We start from the raw sequence: 20,548 nt of genomic DNA on the forward strand, positions 1-20,548 counted from the left end.
GCCTCCGACGCTGGAGTGAAACACTCCGGTTTTCACTCCGGCGTCGGGACCTAGTCTCCCGATGGGAGAATTGCACCCACTGTTCCCATTGGTGGAAGGATTGAGAATAGAGGGAGGATCTGGAAATGCACTGCCTGAGATTATGGTGAGGACAGGATCAATTGAGCATGCAAAAGGAATTGGACCATCTGAAAAGGAAGAATATGCAGGATCACAGGGAGAAGGCAGGGGAGTGGCACCAGGTGAATTGCTCATTCAGAGAGTTGGCGCAGACATGACGGGCTTCCTTCTGTGCTGTAACAATTCTGTGATGATTACTGTTGATGTGCTTCATTATGGCTATTGGTAACACGGTGTGATTAGACAGTAACTGCGTGATGACTCTTGACAAACCAAACACAGATTAGCTCTTCATTTCCCTATTTCCGCTGAGTACACATTCTGAGGTGACATTATAGGGAGGCAGAAGCAGCTCAAGAATTGAGAAGGATTCTGGATCATTTATGGAAATGTTCAGCCCGATGGGAGATGAAATTGAATGCATGGTGTACATGTTAAACAAATGGAACAAAGCCAGTAAAAGGCGACTCAGAAATCAGTGTGATGTTGGATTGTCATTGACTCCTCAAGTGCAGACATTGCCAATTTACTGTTAGCCACTGATTTATATTCTATACCAGTTGATGCTGTTGCAGGGCTCTGAGATTTATACAGGACATATTGGGTGCTGAAGGTGTAACTTTCCTGATCTAAATGCCACACCTCGCACAGCACATTCACTAACTGAGCCACTGGATAGGAGGCCCATTATCGCATTTACTTCAAATGAAAACTGTCTCTGCTTTGAGACAAGATGAAACCTCCTGAAACTTACTTCACTGTTAGATGAAGAAGAATCTTAGAAACCATCGCGACCGCCGTCAGTGTAAGCAGGGCTGCCAAGGCGTAGATAGTCCACACTGTAAATAAGTGCAGGGTTGGTTAGTAAGGACCAGTGATGTTAAACAGAAGGCACTGTCCAGTGGCAGAGAGGTACCAACCTGGCATGTTCTGGTTCGATTGGCTGGGGCTTGCTGTGATGAAGTAAAGGATCTTTGACGACCGTGCTGCATTGGTGCCAGGACCCACCCTCTCCGTTATCACATCCGATGCATTTATATCGTTCTTGCTTGCTGGAGGCTGGGCGCGGGGGCTGTCTTTTATAGCTGTGGAGATGACAGCGGTCAGCAGAGGGAGAATTGTAATCCATTTAAAACACCCAATAAATATATATCTCCCCTGAAGAATTAATTACAGTGAACCACTTGAAAGCCTTCCCTTCCTTTGTCTGGGAGTCTAATTCACACTCACAATGGGGCACTTTAAATTTGAACCTTCCTCCCTCACAATCTTTTTAACCATTGCCGAGGGAGAGGCATATTAACATTTTTGCCACCTCTCAATTATTTTTAAACACCATTTCAAAAAGGTCTTCAGTTTAAATCATGCCGTTCGTAAGTCATTGTCGAAGTACATCTTGAAATCTGAAAGGGAAATGTAGAGGGCCGGTAAGAGTGGCACTTGTACCAATACCAGGCCAATCTGGGGCCAAGGTTGGCCCTTGGATGATGAAGTGTTGATATGCATGCCCACTGCAGGCTGCAGCTCACTTTCTGTGGGTGTGTTTACTCACCCCACTGCATACCACAGCAGAAGTTATTCTCCACATTGTAAAAGAGTGGGGTCTCACACCACTTGCATTTAGGCAGCTCAAGTCCTGACTCTATCCCTGGATAAAAGCAAATTACTGCGGATGCTGGAATCTGAAACGAAAGAGAAAATGCTGGAAAACCTCAGCAGGTCTGGCAGCATCTGTAGGGAGGGAAAAGAGCTAACGTTTCGAGTCCGATGACTCTTTGTCAAAGCTTTGACAAAGAGTCATCGGACTCAAAACTTTATCTCTTTTCTCCCCCCTACAGATGTTGCCAGACCTGCTGAGATTTTCCAGCATTTTCTCTTTCGTTTCGGACTCGAGCCCTTCCGTGTTGGTGCGTTTTGTAACTTCAGTCTGAATCTCATGGCTTTACACAAAAAATTTGAGACAATCTCGATGCATCTGTTTTGTTTAAAACCCTCCCACGGTGACATCATGAAGGGACAGCACAGAAAATGGTTGAACAGCAGCAGAAACCCTGTTTGCATGTGAAAGTGGGGGAGGTTACAGCGGCGGAGCACAAGCAGACCGAGGACATTTCCAGGCCCTCTTTAGGTTCACAGATCCAGGCTGGTGTCTTGGATAAAGTGAACAGTGTGATGCCTCTACTCTAGCGAGAGAAGGTGCCATCAGAGGAGGGGGGAGAAACTGGTGACGGTGAAAAGAAAATCCTTACCACGTATACTCTTGTATGATTTGTTAAACTTTAAAGAGATTTCTAGATCAGTAATTCGAAAGGATCCAAGACTGTTTGGGTTCAGGTAGGTGCATCCTAAGACTGGCTACTGTCATGGTGTGACTAGAATGTGTGGGAATTTAGCTTCCATAAGAGAGCTGCCAGTGTTTTGAGACACTGCAAGCGACACAGAGGTACAACAGGGGAAAAAGTTGCTCCACTTGGTGTTTATTGGTCTGTTCTTGCGGGGCTTCTCTCCCCTCACTGCTTTAGCATAAATTTTAAATCCATGAGAATGGAAAAGTAGCTCAGATTTTGAAATGACTATCAGCTTGGACATAATACCTCATTGTCATAATATACACCAGTATATCATGGTGCAGACACACACTGATGGATGCACAGTGGGACCAATCAACATACACAACACCGCAGCCAATCACCAGTGAGAGCACACGCACTATAAACACAGGGGGCATCAGAGTTCCTGCTCATTCGAGTAGCAGCTAGCTAGGAGCACAGAGCTCACAGCCTGCAACACAGACATTCACCATGTGCTGAGTGCATCAACTGGTTAGGACAAAGCTAGTATCGTATTTACCCACAGTTCAAGTATGTTTAAATAGTTAACGTTTTAATAAAATAGTGTTGCACTACTTCAAGTGTTGGTGACCTGTATGTGATCCAGATCACCCAACACATCACTCATGAAGGAGCTCAGAATGGATTCTCCAGTCCACTCTATAGAGACACAGTCATAAACTTCAATCATTTAAAGGCGCACTCCAATGTAACATTTGTTTCTAATGCAGAGAAGGCAGAAACTATTTTTATCCTGCTTCCTGGCAGTGGGGGTAATTATTTTTGAAGTAGTTTAACATAATGAAACCACTATCAAGCCGAAGAACAGCATCTAACCTGACTGGACTGGCACAATTTAGTTATGGTCTATTTGTAGCCTTTAAAGAGACACCGCTGTCCATCAGCAAAATTGCAGTATGTCATTTTCACCAAAGTGTCGTTACACAAGATAGCGTGATTTCCATCACTGAGCTGTGCACATGCGTAGATTGGATGTGTGTCTTTGCAAGTGTGAGTGAGTGATGACGTATGTACGTGTGCACGTTTAAAAAGCAAAGACAGGTTTGCCAAACACTAATTCAGAAAGGTGGGTCTCCTAAACTTGTAATTATTCTCACCTGTAAACCCTGAGATCAATAGAACATTCTTCATACTTTATAGAGAGAGCATCATTAGATGGAGGGCAGGAGACACAAAGACGTCACAATGAATACTCTAAATCTGCCAATTTCCTTTGTTTACATCAGTGATTTCTTGCCTGTTTATAATAGGTTGCTGAAGAGCAGAGCAGCTTGTTTGGAAGGGCATTGATAAACTTCAAGGGCAGGAAATTATGTAAGGCCAGGATTTATTCCGGCGGCTGAGGAGCCTCGCTATTGGCTGCCAGTGGGAACTTCTGGCCCCTCCAAGGACTATGGCATCTTGTAGGCCCCGCCCACCGCCAGGGAAACCGCCACGGAGTGTCACCATCGGCTGGACTGGAAGATCCCACCAACGGGAAGGGCCTAAAAATCCCACCCGAAGAATATGTGAGCATAAGAAATGGGAGCAATAATGGAGCTTTTGGCCCCTCAAGCATTCTCCATCATTCAACACAGTCATAGCTGATCTCCTACCTCAATTCCACTTTCCTGACCACTCCCCATGTCCCCTTGATTCCCTCAGACATTAAAAATCTGTCCATCCCAGCCTTAATTATATTAAAATATTGAACATCCACAACCCCCTGGTGTACAGCATTCCAAAGATCCACAACCCTTTGAGTGAAGACATTTCTCTTCATTTCTATCATACTTGAAAAACCTCTTATCCTGAAATTAAACCTGAAAATTCCCAGCCAGGGAAAACAACCTCTCAGTAGCTGTCCTATCAAGCCCTTTCTGAATCTTGTGTGGTTCAATGAGATCCCCTCTGATTATTCAGAGTTCCAGAGAATACGGGGCCTCTCCTCAGAAGACAACCCCAAGAACCAATCTCATGAAAATTCACTGTACCATCTCCAAGACATGTACGTCTGTCCTTAGAAAGGGAGACCAAAACTGCACAAAGTTCTCCAATGTGGTTTCACCAAAGTAAGACTTTGTGTTCCTTGCATGAGTATGCCCAAATGTCTCTTAACATCAACATTAACAAACTTCACACCTTTTAATAAATATTCTGCTTTTCTACTCATACCATAACCTCACACTTTCCCACATGATACGCCGTCTGCTAACTTGTTGCCGTGCACTTGAACTGTTTCTATACCTTCACAGCCACTTTGTGTTCTCCTCACAGTTTACATTCCAACCTAGCTTTTTATTGTTACCAAACTTAGGTACGTCACTTACAGCCTCTTCATCTGATTCATTAATATGAAATGAAATGAAATGAAAATCGCTTATTGTCACAAGTAGGCTACAATGAAGTTACTGTGAAAAGCCCCTAGTCGCCACATTTCGGCGCCTGTTCGGGGAGGCTGGTACGGGAATTGAACCATGCTGCTGTCCTGCCTTGGTCTGCTTTAAAAGCCAGCAATTTAGCCCAGTGTGCTAAACCAGACCCTGACATCGATGGTAAACAGCCAAGGCTCCAGCACTGATCCTTGCAACACTCCACTCATTGCAACCTGCCAACCTGAAAATGTCCCATTTCAACCCGATTCTCTGCTTTCTGTCCATGCTAATTTATTACCCCATGAGCCCTTACTTGCGTAATAACGTTTTGTGTAACACCTTATCAAATGCCTTTCAGAAATCCAAGTATATTTCATTTATTGATTCCCTTCATCTCCCTGCTCATTACCCCTGCTCATAACTCCAAAGAAATCTCGATCACATTTTTCAAACATCGCTTTCCCATGTGGACTTTGTCCGATCATACTGTGATTTTCCCAGAGCATTGTTAAGACCTCCTTAATAATATCTTTTTATGATGTTCCCTGTTTTCTTTCCCTCCTTGTTCAAATCTCAAAGTTATATTTGCTAACTTCTAATCTATGAGGACTCTTCCAGAATCTGGGGAAATTTGGAAAAATCTAAACCAGTCCATCCTAATATTCTCCAACTCTTTTATCATAGAATTTACATAGAATTTACAGTGCAGAAGGAGGCCATTCGGCCCATCGAGTCTGCACCGGCTCTTGGAAAGAGCACCCTACCCAAAGTCAACACTTCCACCCTATCCCCATAACACTGTCACCCCACCCAACACTAAGGGCAATTTTTGGACACGAAGGGCAATTTAGCATGGCCAATCCACCTAACCTGCACATCTTTGGACTGTGGGAGGAAACCGGAGCACCCGGAGGAAACCCACGCACACACGGGGAGGATGTGCAGACTCCGCACAGACAGTGACCCAAGCCGGAATTGAACCTGGGACCCTGGAGCTGTGAAGCAATTGTGCTATCCACAATGCTGCCGTGCTGCCCATTTTTCTTGACTGATATAAATTGCCTTAAGTTTACCATGGCTAGTTTACTCCCATTCGATGTATTCCCTTTTGTCAACTTTTTGATCATCATTGCTGGTTTCTGAAACACTGCCAATCTTCAAATTTATTAATATTCTTTGCATCATTTTACACCTCTTATTTAATGCTGTCCTGAATTGTCTTAATAAACCACGGATGGATCTTTCTTACAGAGTTTTTTTAAAAATTGAATGCGCTTTTGTGAAACATCCTTCCTTAAATGTTTCACACTGTTAATTCACAACCATATCTTTTAGTTCATTAACCCAATTAGCCTTCGTCAGCTCTCTTCTCATACCGATGTAATTGGCTCTGTTTAAATTCAAGAGTTTTTGTTTGGGGCTAGAAAACATTGCTTTACTTAATGTGATATTTAATTGTATTACAATCACTTTTTTCCAGATGAGCTTTCCAATAAGATTACAAATTAAACCTTCCACATTGCACAAAATTAGATGTAAGATCAGTTAATTCCTAGTTAGTTCCACAATATATTATTCCGGGCACTCTTGTGAAAGCATTATACAAATTAATTATTCCTAATCTCACCCATGTTGATTTCATTTGCTGATTGTCTGTGCCAAGATCCTTTCTCACTACTGCCCTTATATCATCCTTTATTATCAGTGCTCCTCCTCCACTTTTTCTATTCTCTCCGTCCTTTCAAATTGTTTTCTACCCTGAGATATTTATTTCTTAACCTTGCTCACCTTGTAACCATGGACAGAATTTAATGGTTGGTCGGGTTTCCCATATGCTACAGAACACATCCCCATCAATGCTGGCTGGTCCTCAGCCATATCAAGGAGCGTTAATTGGCTGGAGGCCTTCCTTTAACACCCAAGGCTTTAGCAGGGTAACATTACAAAGCTTTCCTCTCTGCTCACCATCCCTGACCTGACCTTCTTCCACCAGCATAAGTATTAAGGCCAGTTGGAAGTGGTTACTATTTGGCCATTATTGGCCACTTAAGGGCCTCATTTGGAGTGATGAGGGGCAGGCTGAATGCAATATCACCCATCCTCTGTAAAATTGAGGGCAGGTAGGGAGCAGGTGGCAGGAAGGCTCTTCCTACTGTTATGGACCAGGGTTTAGAGAACCCCAAAGTGTATCATGGAGTTCACCTGACCCACGACTTTTACTAGATTGTGGTATGGAGAGCACACGGCCCACTCTACAGGTGTGGTACAGCAGAAAGTTAAAAGTACTTTTTAAAGCAAAACAATGTTTATTCTATGAACTCAGTTAAAACATAGAGTGAACATTTTAGCAACCATCAATTCAAATACAACTCCCAAAGAATACAGCACTCTAAGTAATCCTTAAACTGTCCTTTTAACATCCATAAGACAAAAATCCTTTTCACAGAAGCACATCAGGTTTAAATTCTCTTCTGATATCAGTTATCACTCTGAATTCATCAAATGACCTAGAGATAGTCTTTAGATGACAGAGAGATCAAAATTACACCTTCTTTGGCTGGCTTCAGCTCCAACACTAAAATGAAACCAAAAAACACAGACACACGCAAGCTGTTCCTCAAAGCGAAACTAAAAAGCAGAGCCAGAGCTCATCTCCACCCACACTCTGACATCACTGCAGCCACTTGAGCAGACAAACATTTCTTAAAGTGACATTTCCATGACACCACCTGTAAACCTGCCGGGGGGGTGGGGGGGTTGGGGTGGGGGGGGGGGGAGGTGGCAGTGGGGTGAGATTCTGCCCCATGTCTCCTTATTGTCAATTGGATCAGAATCATTAATCTCTATTTGTCCCATTAGTTGACCTACTTTATTACAAATGTTTGTTTGCTCAGATAAATAAACTTTCATTTTTGCCACTTTGATTTTGAGGGAGATATGGGGCGAAATTCTCCATTATCGGCGGAAAGTCCGCCGATCGGCGCAAAAAACGGCGCAAATCCGACTTGCATCACGTCGGAAAAATGGGTCGATAGTCTCCGGCCCGAAATGGGCTAGCAGTGACGTAACGGGATCCGCGCTTGCGCAGTGGTTCACGCCGTGCAGCGTCATACGCGCTGCACGGCGTGACGGCTCATAAGGCCACGCTGCTCCCCCACACCCGACCGGAACACCCGACCGCAACACCCGACTGGATGGCTGGCCGTCGCTCAGCCCCGAGGTTCGAGTCACGCGATGTGGAGGCGCTCCTGGACGCAGTGGAGCAGAGGAGGGACGCCCTGTATCCCGGGCACGGCCGCAGAGTTGCCCCACGCCACAGCCGGCGTCTGTGGAGGGAAGTGGCAGAGGCCGTCACCGCTGTGGCCCTGACACCACGGACAGGCACCCAGTGCCACAAGAAGGTGAACGACCTCGTCAGAGCAGGCAGGGTGAGCCTCCCCATATCCCCCCTCCCCCATATCCCCCCTCCCCCATATCCCCCCTCCCCCATATCCCCCCTCCCCCCATATCCCCCGTCCCCCATTTCCCCCCTCCCCCATTTCCCCCCCTCCACCCATATCCCCCTCCCCCATATCCCCCATATCCCCCCTCCCCCATATCCCCCCTCCCCCATATCCCCATATCCCCCCTCCCCATATCCCCCCTCCCCCATATCCCCCATATCCCCCCTCCCCCCATATCCCCCCTCCCCCATATCCCCCCTCCCCCATATCCCCCCCTCCCCCCATATCCCCAAGTGAATCCAGCCCTAACCTTAACCTCTGCAATGCACGCGCAACCGATGGCGTGCATTCATATACCTGCCTAACACTGTTGCCTTTTACCCCTGCACCCCCCCCCCCCTCAGGAGAAGCGCGCACACAACAATAGGGAGCATGTGAGGACTGGAGGAGGGCCCGCTGATGAGAGGCCACTGACCGAACACCAGGAAAGGGCCCTGGAACTGGCTGGCTGACCTGAGGACCGGGAGGTTGCTGATGCAGAGGTCGGGGGCGTACTAGCAAGTGAGCCACCGACAGCCCGTCCTCATATCCCCCCTCCCCTATATCCCCCTCCCCGTATCACCTGATCACTGCCTGATGTCTAACCATGCATGCTTCATTGTGTATCGCAGGACCAAACGTCCAGGCACCATTCCCCGCAGATGCAGACCGCCCGCAGGATGCCCCTCGGAGATCACAGGAGACGGAGAGACCCGCACCCTCCAGCATGCGACGCCCACAGGATGCCCCTCGGAGACCACGGGAGATGGAGAGACCCGGACCCTCCAGCATGCGACGCCCGCAGGATGCCCCTCACACACCATGGGAGACGGAGAGACCTGGAGCAACAGGGAGACGACACCCCCGTCACGTGCGGGAGCGACCACCCAGCGATGAGGGGGGCAGCCACAGGCCCCCGTCACATCCGAGCCAGGACACCACTACCCAGGACACCACTACCCAGGACACCACTACCCAGGACACCACTACCCAGGACACCCCTACCCAGGACAGCACTACCCAGGAAGACGAAATACCGGACAGTGACTCAGAGTGGATGGGTGGAGACGAACCCCCACCCCAAAGTGCCATGGACTCAGAGTGGGACGAAGAGCACGACACAACGCCACTGCTGTCACCAACACCCTCCACCATCGCAGAAACACTCACCACGGTTGGGCACTTTAGTGATGAGGCGTCTGGTACACTCACTGGTGCGCACAACACAGCCGTCCCGGTACAGCAGGTGGAGGTAGGAGCAGCAGAGCCCCCTGGGCTCCATGGCTGAAAACCTGCAGACCCCTGTCGATACCAGCAAGGGCCTCCAGGACTGGCAGCGCCAGATGTCGGGGGGGGCGACGGATGGCCAGTCCGTTCGCATCCCCCACCCATGTAGAGGCCTGGGGGCCATCGGGCACCCCGAGGGAGGAGGAGGTGCTGTGGTCCGTCCCGGCTCCCTCTGTAGGGGAGGTCCCGGTACACCGCGACACCTCGGACTCCCCCCGTCCGTCCCAGGTGCATCGGGTGGGCAACGGGCAGGACAGGCTGGCAGCTCGCCATCCCAGTCGCCCGGGCCGCAGCCTGGCCCATCTAGGCCAGGACGCCCCAGGAAACGGCCGCCAAAGGGATCCAGTGTCAGAGGGCAGGAATCACAGGAGTCCACCTCCAGTTCTGCTGTACCGTCTGGGGAACCACGTAGACGTAGTCAAAGGGCCCGTAAGGCCAAACAATTAGACACTGAGTAAGTTGGCACGGGTGCAGGGCATAGATGAGTTTTAGGGGCTAGGGCACGTGCATGAACTCCTTTGGTTATTAAAGTCAATGTTACACCTACAGAAGCTGCCTTTGTGCTCTGTCCAAAGTGTGCGGGGGTGTCATGTACGTTGAGTGCAAGTGTGTGTGTGAGGGGTGGTCTTACCTCAGCCCCAGGTGAGTCTGCCCCCTTCCCCCTGGGCCGCCATCAACATCCCCCGGGCAGAGGACGGGACCGTGCGCTGCAGTGTCACAGCCGCATGCAGGGATGGTCCGGGTGGATGGTGGTACTGTGGCCATGGGTCAGACATAGTCCAACGATGTAGAGCCAGGAGCTCATCGCAGGGCGGGTTGTCATCATCCTCCATGGCCCTGCGATAGACACGCGTCCACCCGCAACTGTGTGAGCCCGGCCCGTTGTGCCGCAGGTGGATCGGCAATGGGGGGGGGGGGGGTGGTGTGCATGCGGGTGGGGTGGGTGGGGTTGGGGAGGGGGGTGAGGGTGCTGGGTGGGTGGATGGGTGGGGGGTGTGGGTGGTCGGCTGTTGCCATGGTGTGCGGTCTGTGGCCATACTACCCGATTCCCACGCCCATCTAGTCAGTGAAGCGGGCGTCTATCAGTCTGTCCCGTGCCCGCTGGGCCAGCCGGTAACGGTGGACAGCCACCCGCCTGTGTCTACCCCGTCTGCCCTGACCATTGCCCCCATCCCCCTCATCTGGGGAGGACTGGGCCTCTTCCTGCTGCTCCTCCACTCCGCCCTCCTCTGCCTGCGGCACATCGCCCCTCTGCTGGGCTATGTTGTGCAGGACGCAGCACACCACAATGATGCGGCCGACCCTGTCTGACCGATACTGGAGGGCGCCCCCAGAGAGGTCCAGGCACCTGAAACGCATCTTCAGCACGCCAAAGCACCTCTCGATCACTCCCCTTGTCGCTACATGGGCATCACTGTAGCGGTTCTCCGCCTCATTGCGTGGCCTCCGTATAGGCGTCATCAGCCACGATCGCAATGGGTAGCCCCTGTCGCCCAGCAACCAGCCCCTCAGCCGGGGATGGCGTCCCTCGTACATGCCGGGGATGGATGACCACGACAACACGAATGAGTCGTGTACACTGCCTGGGTGACGGGCGCAGACGTGCAGGATCATCATGCGGTGGTCGCAGACCACCTGTACGTTCATCGAATAGGTCCCCTTCCTATTAGTGAACACGGCCCTGTTATCTGCAGGTGGCCGCACGGCGACGTGCATCCCATCGATCGCGCCCTGGACCATGGGGAACCCGGCCACGGCAGAGAAGCCCACGGCCCGGGCATCTTGGCTGGCCCGGTCTACGGGGAAGCGGATGTAGCGGTGCGCCATGGCATATAGGGCATCTGTCACTGCCCGGATGCACCGGTGCACCGATGTCTGCGATATGCCGGACAGGTCCCCACTCGGTGCCTGGAATGACCCCGTTGCATAAAAGTTCAGGGCCACCGTAACCTTGACGGACACGGGGAGAGGGTGTCCCCCGCCAGTGCCACGCAGTGACAGGTGTGCCAGCAGGTGGCAGATGTGTGCCACGGTTTCCTGGCTCATCCGGAGTCTCCTCCTGCATTCCCGGTCCGTGAGGTCCTGGTATGACTGCCGGGGCCGGTACACACGGGGCGCCCTCGGGTGCCTCCGTTGCCGTGGGGCCGCGACGTCCTCCTCCCCCTCCTCGTCCTGTCGGTCAGGTGTCCCTCCAGCCTGGGTGGCTCCCGCCTGCCCCTCTGCGGCAGCCTGCGCCGCCTCTCTGGCACGCTCATCCTCCTCCTCCTCCTCATCCTCATCCAGGGCAACATAGACATGAGCGGCTGCCACCACGGCGGCCAACATCGCTGGATGATCTGAAAACATGACGGCCTGGTGGGGGGGAGGGGAACGACCACATGTCATCATTGCCCATATCCCTTCGTCCCCCCAGCCAGGTGGCATGGGCCGCATGGGTCCAACTGTTGGAGGCTGGCACCTGGCCAGGTGGACCAACTCACTTGCCCTCCCATCCCCCTCCTCGGCACGGACCCCACCCCCCCCCCAACCTCCACCCCGGCACGGACCCCCCCCAACCTCCACCACGGCACGGACCCCACCCCCCAACCTCCACCCCGGCACGGACCCCCCCAACCTCCACCCCGGCACGGACCCCCCCCCAACCTTCACCCTGGCACGGACCCCCCCCCAACCTCCACCTCGGCACGGACCCCCCCCCAACCTCCACCCCGGCACGGCCACCCCCCAACCTCCACCACGGCACGGAACCCCCCCCAAACCTCCACCCCGGCACGGACCCCCCCCAACCTCCACCCCGGCACGGACCCCCCCCCCCAACCTCCACCCCCGCACGGACCCCCCCCCCAACCTCCACCTCGGCACGGACCCCCCCCCACAACCTCCACCCCGGCACGGAACCCCCCCCCACAACCTCCACCCCGGCACGGACCCCCCCCCAACCTCCACCCCGGCACGGATCCCCCCCCAACCTCCACCCCGGCACGGATCCCCCCCCAACCTCCACCCCGGCAAGGACCCCCCCCCAACCTCCACCCCGGCACGGACCCCCCCCCCAACCTCCACCCCGGCACGGACCCCACCCCAACCTCCACCCTGGCACGGACCCCCCCCCCCCAATCTCCACCCCGGCACGGACCCCCACCAACCTACACCACGGCACGGACCCCCCCCACAACCTCCACCCCGGCACGGAGCCCCTCCCCAACCTCCAACCCGGCACGGACCCCCCCCCCAACCTCCACCCCGGCACAGAACCCCCCCCAAACTCCACCCCGGCACGGACCCCCCCCCAAACTCCACCCCGGCACGGACCCCCCCCCAACCTCCACCCCAGCACGGACCCACCCCCCCCAACCTCCACCCCGGCACGGACCCCCCCCCAACCTCCACCCCGGCACAGACACCCCCCACAACCTCCACCCCGGCACGGACGCCCCCCCCAACCTCCACCCCAGCACGGACCCCCCCCCCCAACCTCCACCCCGGCACGGACCCCCCCAACCTCCACCCCGGCACGGACCCCCCCCCAACCTCCACCCCGGCACGGACACCCCCCCAACCTCCACCCCGGCACGGACCACCCCCCCCCCAGCCTCCACCCCGGCACGGTCCCCCCCAACCTCCACCCTGGCACGGACCCCCCCCAAGCTCCACCCTGGCACGGACCCCCCCCCAACCTCCACCCCGGCACGGACCCCCCCCCAACCTCCACCACGGCACGGACCCCCCCCTCAACCTCCACCCCCGCACGGACCCCCCCCCAACCTCCACCCCGGCACGGATCCCCCCCCACAACCTCCACCCCGGCACGGACCCCCCCCCCCCACAACCTCCACCCCGGCACGGACCCCCCCAACCTCCACCCCGGCACGGATCCCCCCCCAACCTCCACCCCGGCACGGACCCCCCCCAACCTCCACCCTGGCACGGACCCCCCCACAACCTCCACCCCGGCACGGACCCCCCCCCAACCTCCACCCCAGCACGGACCCCCCCCAACCTCCACCCCGGCACGGACACCCCCCAACCTCCACCACGGCACGGAACCCCCCCCAACCTCCACCAACCTCCACCCTGGCACGGACACCCCCCCAACCTCCACCCCGGCACGGACCCCCCCCCCAACCTCCACCCCGGCACGGACCCCCACCCCCAACCTTCACCCCGGCACGGGACCCCCCCCCAACCTCCACCCCGGCACAGACCCCCCCCACAACCTCCACCCCGGCACGGACCCCCTCCCCAACCTCCACCCCGGCATGGACCCCCCCCAACCTCCACCCCGGCACAGAACCCCCCAAAAACTCCACCCCGGCACGGACCCCCCCCCCCCAACTTCCACCCCGGCACGGACCCCCCCCAAACCTCCACCCCAGCACGGACCCACCCCCCCCAACCTCCACCCCGGCACGGACCCCCCCCAACCTGCACCCCGGCACGGACCACCCCCCAACCTCCATCCCGGCACGGACCCCCCCCAACCTCCACCCCGGCACGGACCCCCCCCCACAACCTCCACCCCCGGCACGGACCCCCCCCCAACCTCCACCCTGGCACGGACCCCCCCCACAACCTCCACCCCGGCACGGACTCACCCCCCCAACCTCCACCATGGCACGGACCCCCCCCCAACGTCCACCCCGGCACGGACCCCCCCCCACAACCTCCACCCCGGCACGGACCCGCCCCCCAACCTCCACCCCGGCACGGACCCCCCCCCAACCTCCACCCCGGCACGGAACCCCCCCCCAACCTCCACCCCGGCACGGACACCCCCCCAAACCTCCACCCCGGCACGGACCCCCCCCCCAACCTCCACCCCGGCACGGACCCCCCCCCCCAACCTCCACCCCCGCACGGACCCCCCCCCAACCTCCACCCCGGCACGGACCCCCCCCCCCAACCTCGACCCCGGCTCGGACCCCCCCCACAACCTCCACCCCGGCACGGACCCCCCCCCAACAACCTCCACCCCGGCACGGACCCCCCCCCCAACCTCCACCCCGGCACGGATCCCCCCCCAACCTCCACCCCGGCACGGACCCCCCTAACCTCCACCCCGGCACGGACCCCCCCCCCCAACCTCCACCCCGGCACGGACCCCCCCCCCCAACCTCCACCCCGGCACGGACACCCCCAACCTCCACCCCGGCACGGACACCCCCCAACCTCCACCACGGCACGGAACCCCCCCGCCTCCACCCCGGCACGGACACCCCCCCAAACCTCCACCCCGGCACGGACCCCCCCCCCCAAACCTCCACCCCGGCACGGACCCCCCCCCCAACCTCCACCCCGGCACGGACCCCCCCCCAACCTCCACCCCGGCACGGACCCCCCCCCAAACTCCACCCCGGCACGACCCCCCCCCACAACCTCCACCCCGGCACGGACCCCCTCCCCAACCTCCACCCCGGCACGGACCCCTCCCCAACCTCCACCCCGGCACAGAACCCCCCCAAACTCCACCCCGGCACTGACCCCCCCCCCCCCAACCTCCACCCCGGCACTGACCCCCCCCAACCTCCACCCCAGCACGGACCCACCCCCCCAACCTCCACCCCGGCACTGACCCCCCCCAACCTCCACCCCAGCACTGGACCCACCCCCCCAACCTCCACCCCGGCACGGACCCCCCCAACCTCCACCCCGGCACGGACCACCCCCCAACCTCCATCCCGGCACGGACCCCCCCCAACCTCCACCCCGGCACGGACCCCCCCACAACCTCCACCCCGGCACGGACCCCCCCCCCAACCTCCACCCCGGCACGGACCCCCCCCACAACCTCCACCCCGGCACGGATCCCCCCCCACAACCTCCACCCCGGCACGGACCCCCCCCCACAACCTCCACCCCGGCACGGACCCCCCCCCCCACAACCTCCACCCCGGCACGGACCCCCCCAACCTCCACCCCGGCACGGATCCCCCCCCCAACCTCCACCCCGGCACGGACCCCCCCCCAACCTCCACCCTGGCACGGACCCCCCCACAACCTCCACCCCGGCACGGACCCCCCCCCCAACCTCCACCCCAGCACGGACCCCCCCCAACCTCCACCCCGGCACGGACACCCCCCAACCTCCACCACGGCACGGAACCCCCCCCAACCTCCACCAACCTCCACCCTGGCACGGACACCCCCCCAACCTCCACCCCGGCACGGACCCCCCCCCAACCTCCACCCCGGCACGGACCCCCACCCCCAACCTTCACCCCGGCACGGGACCCCCCCCCAACCTCCACCCCGGCACAGACCCCCCCCACAACCTCCACCCCGGCACGGACCCCCTCCCCAACCTCCACCCCGGCATGGACCCCCCCCAACCTCCACCCCGGCACAGAACCCCCCAAAACTCCACCCCGGCACGGACCCCCCCCCCCAACTTCCACCCCGGCACGGACCCCCCCAAACCTCCACCCCAGCACGGACCCACCCCCCCCAACCTCCACCCCGGCACGGACCCCCCCCAACCTGCACCCCGGCACGGACCACCCCCCCAACCTCCATCCCGGCACGGACCCCCCCCAACCTCCACCCCGGCACGGACCCCCCCCACAACCTCCACCCCGGCACGGACCCCCCCCCAACCTCCACCCTGGCACGGACCCCCCCCACAACCTCCACCCCGGCACGGACTCACCCCCCCAACCTCCACCATGGCACGGACCCCCCCCCAACGTCCACCCCGGCACGGACCCCCCCCACAACCTCCACCCCGGCACGGACCCGCCCCCCAACCTCCACCCCGGCACGGACCCCCCCCCAACCTCCACCCCGGCACGGACCCCCCCCCAACCTCCACCCCGGCACGGACACCCCCCAACCTCCACCCCGGCACGGAACCCCCCCCCAACCTCCACCCCGGCACGGACACCCCCCCAAACCTCCACCCCGGCACGGACCCCCCCCCAACCTCCACCCCGGCACGGACCCCCCCCCCAACCTCCACCCCCGCACGGACCCCCCCCCAACCTCCACCCCGGCACGGACCCCCCCCCCAACCTCGACCCCGGCTCGGACCCCCCCCACAACCTCCACCCCGGCACGGACCCCCCCCCAACAACCTCCACCCCGGCACGGACCCCCCCCAACCTCCACCCCGGCACGGATCCCCCCCCAACCTCCACCCCGGCACGGACCCCCCTAACCTCCACCCCGGCACGGACCCCCCCCCCAACCTCCACCCCGGCACGGACCCCCCCCCCAACCTCCACCCCGGCACGGACACCCCCAACCTCCACCCCGGCACGGACACCCCCCAACCTCCACCACGGCACGGAACCCCCCCAGCCTCCACCCCGGCACGGACACCCCCCCAAACCTCCACCCCGGCACGGACCCCCCCCCCAAACCTCCACCCCGGCACGGACCCCCCCCCAACCTCCACCCCGGCACGGACCCCCCCCCAACCTCCACCCCGGCACGGACCCCCCCCCAAACTCCACCCCGGCACGACCCCCCCCCACAACCTCCACCCCGGCACGGACCCCCTCCCCAACCTCCACCCCGGCACGGACCCCTCCCCAACCTCCACCCCGGCACAGAACCCCCCCAAACTCCACCCCGGCACTGACCCCCCCCCCCCCAACCTCCACCCCGGCACTGACCCCCCCCAACCTCCACCCCAGCACGGACCCACCCCCCCAACCTCCACCCCGGCACTGACCCCCCCCAACCTCCACCCCAGCACGGACCCACCCCCCCAACCTCCACCCCGGCACGGACCCCCCCAACCTCCACCCCGGCACGGACCACCCCCCAACCTCCATCCCGGCACGGACCCCCCCCAACCTCCACCCCGGCACGGACCCCCCCACAACCTCCACCCCGGCACGGACCCCCCCCCCAACCTCCACCCCGGCACGGACCCCCCCCACAACCTCCACCCCGGCACGGACCCCCCCCCCCCAACCTCCACCCCGGCACGGACCCCCCCCCAACCTCCACCCCGGCACGGACCCCCCCCCACAACCTCCACCCCGGCACGGACCCCCCCCAACCTCCACCACGGCACGGACCCCCCCCACAACCTCCACCCCGGCACAGACCCCCCCCCCCAACCTCCACCCCGGCACGGACCCCCCCCCCAACATCCACCCCGGCACGGACCCCCCCCCAACCTCCACCCCGGCACGGACCCCCCATCCACCTCCCCGGCACGGACCCCCTCCCGGCACTCCCCCGGAGCCCAGCCTACTCTAACCACCCCCCCCCCCCGCCGCACACACACACACACACACACACAACCCGAGACACACCTCTCCTCACGCATTCAGACTGCGGCCACGCCATCGCCTGCCCAGAGCCAACCCCCCAGGCCGTCACTCACCTCCACGCTGGTCGGCGTGAGCCTGGAGCACCGGGTCACGTCGATGAAAAGGAGGTTTAATTTACGTCGATGTGAACGGTCATCACGTCGATGGGACTTCGGCCCATCCGGAAGGGAGAATATCGGCAGGCCGAAAATCGGCTGCCTTGCGCAGACCCGTGACATTCTCCGCGGCAGCGGCGCCATTAACGCCCCGCCGACTTTTCTCCCTTCGGAGACTTCGGCGGGGGCGGGGGCGGGATTCACGGCGGCCAACGGCCATTCTCCGACCCTCTGGGGGGTCGGAGAATGACGCCCATGATTCCTATTAAACTCTCACAGTGAGATTTTTCTGGAAATTGGTAAAGACCGATAAGCGGGCAGGAAAAGCGGCATGGAAGCCAGCAACAGCAACAGTGGCTTTCTCTGCTACATAATGGAGAACATGGAAAAAAATCAAAAAACGGCTTCCACGATGTATCACTGGGGGGTAGCATCTGATTCGCCCACCGTGCCAGTAAGAGGATCGAGGTGCCATTTTTAAAGGTCTGGAACTCCGCACCCCCTCTGGCATTGCCCCCTTGGCACAATGGCATCACGCGTTTCAGTTGACATAGAATCGATTTGGTTTCCCTTCACTGAATTCTCCTGACATGATTGGAAGCAGAAAATCTCTGTCCTTGCCTTATATTTAGCCAATTCACTCCAATGCTCCATTGTTTCATCTTTTCTTTTTAGGTTTCAAATTCTGCCTGCGCCTGCTTCCTCCACCCCAACTCTTTCAGATTAAAGATGTAACAGCCCTAGTTATATGGATTGCCAGGTTCACTGATATCCCTCTGGTTTAAATGGGACCCATCTGAATGAATTAGCTTCCTCTTTCACCTGTACTGGTGCAAGGGCCCATGGATCAAAACCTTTTCTTCCCACACTATTCTGTGAACCAGACATTTAATTTTCTAGGATTCCCATTAAACTCTCTCAGTGAGTGTGACTCAGGTAACAGTCTATAAACCTTTGAGTCTCTGTGTTTTAATTTGGATCCTAGCTCCTCAAACTCTTCCAGCAGAACATTTCGACCAAGTCATTGGTTCCTAAGTGGAACAAAACAGCTGGATCCTCCCCCTCCCACTCCCAAGTACATCTCAGGCGCCATGCCTACCTTTGTACAAGACGGCGAATCCCTCAGCTTGGTTAACCCGGTCAGAGTAAAAGTACAAAATGACAAAGCTGGCCGACACGTTTAAGCTGTCGTACGGCCGGTTTCTCCCATCGAACCTGGCGAGAACGTCATTGCTGCGGCCGTCCAGGAACTCCACCATGTCGCTCGAGTCCTGAATGTCAAACAGGGCAAAGTCAAACCGGATGAGAGAGGCGCCCGCCACCTGAATGGTCCAGTAGCACACTCTACCGCTGGCGTAGTTGTCAGGGAAATCAGGCGAGTAAATGATGCCAGCGTCTGTCGAATAATTCCCACCACAAGCCCCGATCATTGCTGCAGGAGATAGGAAGAGAGAGAAAGTATGAGGTTAAGTAAGGATTTCACTCAAAAGGCACTTATTCATTCATTCCTTACTGATTAGAACAATGGCAGGATGGGCTGTTTTCTCTGTGGTAAAATGGTTTAAAAAAAAGAAAACTGGGTGTCACAATATGTGGATATTATAGAGTACATTAAGCATTAATGTAATGTTACTACTCTAGTATCTAGATGGTGCTATAGAGCAACCCGTACCAGCCTCCCCGAACAGGCGCTGGAATGTGGCGACTAGGAGCTTTTCTCAGTAACTTCATTGAAGCCTACTTGTGACAATAAGTGATTATTATTTTCAACCATATAAATATCACATGCCTCCTCGACTTCGGGGAGAGAGTGGAAGGGAGCCAGACAGAGTAGGTAAAGATTGCTTAGCTGATGGAATAACTTAGTATTGTAGAAGTGTAGTGTAATCTTTACTTATCTAATTCCTTAGTAATATGTTCAAATCTAATTCAGTGTAGTGCAATAAATTAGCTTTGTTTGTTAAACACTGCTTGCTGGTCTTTGTTAACACTACAACCTTCACCATCCTGAAGAACAAAAACAAAGCACACAACACTGGGGAGGGGTTGAATCAAAAGAATCTGGGAGCGAGGAAGACGACAAAAAAATACATATTTTGGATGGCTCCATCAGGACAAGTAATTTACGGGTCGTATATTTTAAAATCAAGACCAGAATCTGTGCTTGGAATCAAGCCATTTGTTTCTGAAGGAACTGTGACCCCCATGGCTTGGGTCTGACTGAACTGAATTTGCGGTTCAGTTCAGAAGCTGCACTTCACAACCAGTTCCAGGTCAAGTGGCCTTACTCCCATGAACTGAAGTCACATTGCATGATGGCACAATGGTGCAACAGGATGATTGCTCATTCACCTGTAACAATTCCCCAGCTGGCAAGATGCGAGAATCGAAAGGGGGACAGTGAGTAGAAACTGAGTACTTCATAGGCAGGATGGAGGCTTTGGATCCTCCTGAACCAGATTGACCACACATGCTTCACAACTAGTAGCACTGCGTGCAAAGTGGCTTTACTCCAAAGAAATGATTCACGAAAAGGATAATAAAAATAAATACATTCTCACTCATAGATCATAGAAA

General features: G+C 57.3%; 1 protein-coding gene across 2 annotated transcripts in view; it reads right to left on the reverse strand.

Moving 5' to 3' along the window:
- The window catches only part of kremen1 (kringle containing transmembrane protein 1), a 264,680-nt gene that overhangs the window by 64,841 nt on the left and 179,291 nt on the right, over window positions 1-20,548 (reverse strand). For both annotated transcript variants that reach the window (XM_072497127.1, XM_072497136.1), the window contains exons 6-8: window positions 19,071-19,403; window positions 1,041-1,205; window positions 875-959 (exon numbers count right to left, since the gene is read on the reverse strand). In XM_072497127.1, the coding sequence (XP_072353228.1) occupies window positions 875-959; window positions 1,041-1,205; window positions 19,071-19,403 (583 nt within the window). The remainder of the gene's footprint in view (window positions 1-874; window positions 960-1,040; window positions 1,206-19,070; window positions 19,404-20,548) is intronic.

The sequence above is a fragment of the Scyliorhinus torazame genome, chromosome 1 (genome assembly GCF_047496885.1).
Source record: "Scyliorhinus torazame isolate Kashiwa2021f chromosome 1, sScyTor2.1, whole genome shotgun sequence".
Lineage (NCBI taxonomy): Eukaryota > Metazoa > Chordata > Chondrichthyes > Carcharhiniformes > Scyliorhinidae > Scyliorhinus > Scyliorhinus torazame.